Raw genomic sequence first — 7,071 nt, forward strand, 5'->3', positions numbered from 1 at the left:
GGTAACTACACACAGTAGCGACTTTGGTTAACAGGTTAACAGCGACTCGCTTGGCGCACGGCATGGCGCATGATGCATGGCTCAAAAATGGTATCCACCATTTTTGAGCCAAGAGCTGCTAGAACTAACAACATTATTTTATTTGCTTTTCGTCAGACATTATATGCTAAACAGAGCTCTGGCTAAACAGAGAATAGCGATCAATTTAGGAATAGTCCATCTCTAATGCGGCTGTGCTCTAATGTAACCATAGACGTGTCGTAGACGATATCAATGTCACATTTGGTCACATTGACACTGTCACTTTTCAATGTCTAGTCTCTAGTTTATGAACTTTGTAAATCGATAAAAATATTAAATAATTTTTTCAAATAAAAAATTATCAGTTCATATACATATAATATAATGGGCTCGGAACAGTCAATTCCTCCAAAGAAACAGCCCCAGCGTGCTCCGGTGCGAAGGGGTCACACAATTGCTACTTCTAATTTTACAGGTGCTGGGGCATTTTATAAGACGCCCTTTTCCTTGAAGATTCTTCACATAATATGAAGTTTTGTTTTAGAAGCTAGAAGGAATGAAGCTACCACTAGCGGTAATAACTCGCCTGGTGCGAGCATGTGTTCGGACTCGGAACTGCCTTACATATCATACACTGTGGATAGACCTATAGGAGGTATGGATTAAAAAGTTTAAAACACTCATTAGTTGACCCTCTATGACAATAACGTTGAATTTGTCCAGATTCACCGAAAGCTTCTGGTAAATCGCAAAGATCGGCGGATAATAAGAAATCTCTGCTGCAACGGAGACAGCTCAGTCTTCAGGCAAGAAAGAACAAGCGAGCCAGGGATATTGTGGTTGTCAAACCTGCCACTGATACCCAGTTAGATGAGGATATCAGAAGATTACAGGTACATGTTATTTTAAAACCAAAATTTAAAAAAAATTCATCAGTATTTTCCCAGGATAAAAAGGAGCTTATGTCTGTCTCCAAGATGCACTCTACCTATCTCTGTGCCAAATTTTGATAACATTGGTTAAATGGAAATTAGGTAACAAATTCACATAAATTATGATTCTAGTATGGGTCACATTTTGCATTTCTGTTTGCTAGGAAATACCCACATTTCTACCAATAATGAGAGGTACACTTGGCTTGCCTGGTGCAAGAGATCCTGAAGTTCTAGAAGGTTTGTTGGACTTTATATGCTAAATTTTATAAAAAACAAGATAAAGTATTAATATCTTTCTCAATTTTTCAAATGACTAAATATTCTTTCACTGAAAAATTATGTTTGAACAGTTTTTGTATAGGAAATTTAAGTCAAATTCAGTTAGGTTATCTAATAATTGAAAATTCAGCCTTAAGTGTAGTATTTTTATGTTAGGCCTAGACTACAGACCCTGGGTGCGGCTGGCGACGAGGGTGCAAGCACACTTAGCAGCCTGCGCTCACCCGTTAGCTGCAGAAGAAAGCAGTCTCGCTAGTAAAATTAAAGAGGTAAATTATTATATTATTTAAAAATAAGACTAATGTATTAGTTGGAGTATGTCCAACTAGTTCTGAACGTGTCTGAGGTCCTTTTTCAAAGGTCTCTACTCACAGTGGATATCACTCACAATAGTTTAAAAGCTATTATATTATTCTTTTTAGATTTAGGGTTGTCTCACTAGGTGGGATCGGTTATCTGTCTCTAGCCTAGTAGTCCCATCTGTAAACACTATAATACTTATTTCGAGAGTAAGACCTACCCTTTCCTACCTTTGGTAGGATTGGTTCGTAGGGTCCAGAGAAAGATTTAAGAAGTAGAGACTACTTTTGGATAAAAAGTAGGCTATGTCTACCAAATGTATGTTCTATATCCCGAAGAGTTCTCACGGGATTTAAAGAACCTTAACCCACATGTTCGAAGCCGCTGGCATCATCTAGTGAGAAAATAAATGTCAATAAAATTCTGTATTTGGCAGGCGGACACAGAGGTCTCCCGTCTCTATTCAATAGCGGTGGAGAAACAGAGAAACAACGCGCGGCATGCGGAGAGGCTGTCCCGAGTTAGAGAAGTGTCACACCAGCTGTCCAGGTGTAACTCCTTGTTAAACCAGGTAATTAGTAATATCAGCAATAATTATTTAATTACGTATGAATAAGTATAGATTATTCCGGCTGTATCGTATTTAGTCTCGTCGTATCGTCGTAGTCATATCGTATTCACGTATTTAGTCAACATACTCAATCGTGTCAAAGGATGGATGCTACTAGGCTCAGCGTGGAAACCGCTTTTTAACGCTAAGACAACATCATCAATCTTGGGATAGTACACTGTTTGAAGATCAGGAACTGTCGGGAGATGATCTGCAGCCAGCTATCCCTCACCTCACAGCGGTCGATGCGAGACGTGGCGCGAGCGGCTCGCAGTGTCATTAAAAAAACAGTTGACCCATACAATTAAAATGGCGCGTGAGAAGTCATTTTGTACGGACTATAAATTAAAACCTTTATTTTTGTTGCAGACCCTTCAAGACATAGAAGAGTTGAACCTAATGTTACCAGAAAACAAACGCTTAGAACCTTTTGTATGGAATGAACAAAAAGGCACATAGATTTTTTTTAAAATTTTTTATATATAATTTAAAACAAAAATGTCTCAACCATTTAATTATGTAGTTGTTAATTGTAAGTAGTTAATTTTTCCAAAAAGTGTTTATACTCATTAATAATATATTATATGCTTATTCATGGCATAAGTCCAGTAGGTCGACCTGCATCAATCATTATTACAATCTCAATTGTTGTGATTGGCTGAATTTGTGCGATTCTTGTTGCAACAATGCATTGTAGCCAATAGTGAGCGAGCGTCAACCAATCAGAGGCGATTGCGATCGTGACATTGTAGCTGTCATTCTACCGCAAACGAGCAGCTGGATTTAACATGGATTTAACCCTGAAATATAGCTCCCTGTAAATATTTAAATAATGTATTATGTTTGTTTGAACGTAATATTTTACATGAAATTAGCCAAAGTATTATGAAATTCGCTCAATAAAAAATAAATAAAAAAGAATAAGGTCTTTTATTTTTAATTGACTTCAAGTAAAACGGAGATAAACTATTATCTGTAATTTGTGTGTATAATGCGCTAAGGCCTGTCACCGTACTTGCCAAACGGCTAATAAAAAAAAGTACCTACGTAAGAAAATGCAGTTGGGGCCGGGTGGTCCCAAGTGGTCCCTTATACGTATCATCTCTCGCACCCTGCACCATTGCTCTGTCGGTATCCATTAAGGGCTTCAGAGACTGTCAAGCGGCTTGGCAAGCACGTAACTTGGCTCAAACAATTTTTGCTTGATTCAAACAGTTTTAACTTGGCTCAAACAATTTTTGCTTGATTCAAACAATCTTGAGCCAAGCATGTTGACCGTTTACAATATTTGCTTGATGCTTGAGTTTGCATTTACGTGAGTGATGCGATTTTATATTTTCGCGCGACGCGACGTTCGGACAGTGTTCGAGAAATGAGAAAAGTGCCTATTGCTGGTTCAAGCTGCTTGACGGACACAACAAGCCACTTGAGCAAGTAAGACAAAACTACGTGCTTGCCAGCAACTCTTTGAAACCTTTTAGGTGCAGCGCACGCCGGCAGAGCAGAGCCGTTGTTCACTGGGTCGAGGTAATTGTAAAAGTTTTCTTGAATAAAAATATATTCTATTCTGTTATATTCTATTATAACAGGGCGCTCTGTCTTGTTCAATCAGGTCGAAATGGCAATCGCCCGCAATCGAATGGGACACCAACACACCTCACACCAACCCCGTGTGGGATAGTGCGGGGCGTCCCCTCGCCTCATATCCCGATTGCTATCTCGACCTGTCGCGAACTATAGGTACTTATAATCACAGAACAAAAAGCTAAACTAGCTAATTGCTAGTTAATTGGCCCGTGGCTATTCTAATTAGTGATTAAATAATCATGCCATTGCCTAGGTAGGTACCTGCCCCGAAACATCTACACTAATATTATAAAGAGGAAAACTTTGTTTGTTTGTTTGTTTGTTTGTACTGAATAGGCTCAAAAACTACTGGACCGATTTTAAAAATTCTTTCACCATTCGAAAGCTACATTATCCACGAGTAACATAGGCTATATTTTATTTTGGAAAAAAATAGGGTTCCGTAAGATATTTGGGTTTTTCGGACACAAGGTGTAAAAAATCAACCAGAAAAGTTACTTATTTTGCGTACGCTGCCTAAACTATAAAAGATAGAACCATAAAATGTTCTAATTAATTGTAGATCTTATAAATATCTACAAAAAAGTCCGCGACACACTATACCCATCTATGTCGAGTGAGGCACAGCAACCATTTTTTTATTTAAAAATCTTGAATTTTTTTTGGACTACATTTAAACGCGTTTATTTTACTCATGCTATTAATCCTTATCAAAATAAATGATTTCATCACTAAGAACAGTTTTCTACACTATATAATATTATAAAGAGGAAAACTTTGTTTGTTTGTTTGTTTGTTTGTACTGAATAGGCTCAAAAACTACTGGACCGATTTTAAAAATTCTTTCACCATTCGAAAGCTACATTATCCACGAGTAACATAGGCTATATTTTATTTTGGAAAAAAATAGGGTTCCGTAAGATATTTGGGTTTTTCGGACACAAGGTGTAAAAAATCAACCAGAAAAGTTACTTATTTTGCGTACGCTGCCTAAACTATAAAAGATAGAACCATAAAATGTTCTAATTAATTGTAGATCTTATAAATATCTACAAAAAAGTCCGCGACACACTATACCCATCTATTTTGAGTGAGGCACAGCAACCATTTTTTTATTTAAAAATCTTGAATTTTTTTTGGACTACATTTAAACGCGTTTATTTTACTCATGCTATTAATCCTTATCAAAATAAATGATTTCATCACTAAGAACAGTTTATGGAGATAATATTTGGTCTTTGAATGATTAAAATTGGACGTTTGGTTTTGAAGTTATGGCGAAATTAAAATATTACGATTTCTGCTGCACGGCCCGTTGTCTACACTATCTACACTTATATATAATATATAATATTATAAAGAGGAAAACTTTGTTTGTTTGTTTGTTTGTTTGTTTGTTTGTTTGTTTGTACTGAATAGGCTCAAAAACTACTGGACCGATTTTAAAAATTCTTTCACCATTCGAAAGCTACATTATCCACGAGTAACATAGGCTATATTTTATTTTGGAAAAAAATAGGGTTCCGTAAGATATTTGGGTTTTTCGGACACAAGGTGTAAAAAATCAATCAACCAGAAAAGTTACTTATTTTGCGTACGCTGCCTAAACTATAAAAGATAGAACCATAAAATGTTCTAATTAATTGTAGATCTTATAAATATCTACAAAAAAGTCCGCGACACACTATACCCATCTATGTCGAGTGAGGCACAGCAACCATTTTTTTATTTAAAAATCTTGAATTTTTTTTGGACTACATTTAAACGCGTTTATTTTACTCATGCTATTAATCCTTATCAAAATAAATGATTTCATCACTAAGAACAGTTTATGGAGATAATATTTGGTCTTTGAATGATTAAAATTGGACGTTTGGTTTTGAAGTTATGGCGAAATTAAAATATTACGATTTCTGCTGCACGGCCCGTTGTCTACACTATCTACACTTATATATAATATTATAAAGAGGAAAACTTTGTTTGTTTGTTTGTTTGTTTGTTTGTTTGTTTGTACTGAATAGGCTCAAAAACTACTGGACCGATTTTAAAAATTCTTTCACCATTCGAAAGCTACATTATCCACGAGTAACATAGGCTATATTTTATTTCGGAAAAAAATAGGGTTCCGTAAGATATTTGGGTTTTTCGGACACAAGGTGTAAAAAATCAACCAGAAAAGTTACTTATTTTGCGTACGCTGCCTAAACTATAAAAGATAGAACCATAAAATGTTCTAATTAATTGTAGATCTTATAAATATCTACAAAAAAGTCCGCGACACACTATACCCATCTATGTCGAGTGAGGCACAGCAACCATTTTTTTATTTAAAAATCTTGAATTTTTTTTGGACTACATTTAAACGCGTTTATTTTACTCAGGCTATTAATCCTTATCAAAATAAATGATTTCATCACTAAGAACAGTTTATGGAGATAATCTTTGAATGATTAAAATTGGACGTTTGGTTTTGAAGTTATGGCGAAATTAAAATATTACGATTTCTGCTGCACGGCCCGTTGTATTATATAAAGAGGTAATTGTCGTTAAGTTTGTTTGTAGGGGGTAATCTTTAGAACTACTGAACCGATTTTAAAAATTCTTTCACCAGTAGAAAGCTACATTATTCCTGAGTGACATAGGCTATACGAGATCTTTAAAAACCTAAATCTACGCGGGCGAAGCCGCGGGGATCAGCTATATTATATAAAGAGGTAATGTCGTTAAGTTTGTTTGTAGGGGGTAATCTTTAGAACTACTGAACCGATTTTTAAAATTCTTTCACCAGTAGAAAGCTACATTATTCCTGAGTGACATAGGCTATGCGGGATCTTTAAAAACCTAAATCTACGCGGGCGAAGCCGCGGGGATCAGCTAGTATTATATAAAGAGGTAATGTCGTTAAGTTTGTTTGTAGGGGGTAATCTTTAGAACTACTGAACCGATTTTAAAAATTCTTTCACCAGTAGAAAGCTACATTATTCCTGAGTGACATAGGCTATACGGGATCTTTAAAAACCTAAATCTACGCGGGCGAAGCCGCGGGGATCAGCTAGTGTTTTATACGACAGTAGATAGGTACGTACTGTACCTACCTATCGCTTGGTGGCACGACTTGCCGGTAGTCTTGTATAGCCCGTACAAAATGACTCCTCACGCGCCATTTTAAATCTGGGTCAACTGTCATGTCAACGGTTCACCTTAAAATAAGGACTAAATCGTACTTTTGACATGGACACATAAAGTTAAAATGGCGCGTGAGGAGTTAAATTTTACGCCTTAAGTATAACTTATACGGCCGAAACTTACCTAATATCAACATCATCATCATGATCAACC

The 7,071-nt window shown here is 36.2% G+C and overlaps 1 protein-coding gene across 1 annotated transcript; it reads left to right on the forward strand.

Annotated features, from left to right (window-relative positions):
• The first annotated feature begins 317 nt into the window (after window positions 1-317).
• Window positions 318-3,045, forward strand: BORCS5 (BLOC-1 related complex subunit 5). Its single transcript, XM_069500727.1, has 7 exons — window positions 318-496; window positions 566-676; window positions 745-914; window positions 1,118-1,193; window positions 1,392-1,504; window positions 1,972-2,106; window positions 2,515-3,045. The coding sequence occupies exons 1-7, from the start codon at window positions 406-408 to the stop codon at window positions 2,602-2,604; spliced, it is 786 nt and encodes a 261-aa protein (XP_069356828.1). The 5' UTR covers window positions 318-405; the 3' UTR covers window positions 2,605-3,045.
• The last annotated feature ends 4,026 nt before the right edge of the window (window positions 3,046-7,071 follow it).

This window comes from Maniola hyperantus, chromosome 9 (assembly GCF_902806685.2).
Source record: "Maniola hyperantus chromosome 9, iAphHyp1.2, whole genome shotgun sequence".
NCBI lineage: Eukaryota > Metazoa > Arthropoda > Insecta > Lepidoptera > Nymphalidae > Maniola > Maniola hyperantus.

What these genes read in the sequence shown, in the direction of transcription:
- BORCS5 (XM_069500727.1), top strand. Translation starts at nt 406, where the DNA reads ATGGGCTCGGAACAGTCAATTCCTCCAAAGAAACAGCCCCAGCGTGCT. An exon ending in AGGATATCAGAAGATTACAG is followed by an intron (nt 915 to 1,117) that starts GTACATGTTATT and finishes TCTGTTTGCTAG; the next exon opens with GAAATACCCACATTTCTACC. An exon ending in AGATCCTGAAGTTCTAGAAG is followed by an intron (nt 1,194 to 1,391) that starts GTTTGTTGGACT and finishes TTTTTATGTTAG; the next exon opens with GCCTAGACTACAGACCCTGG.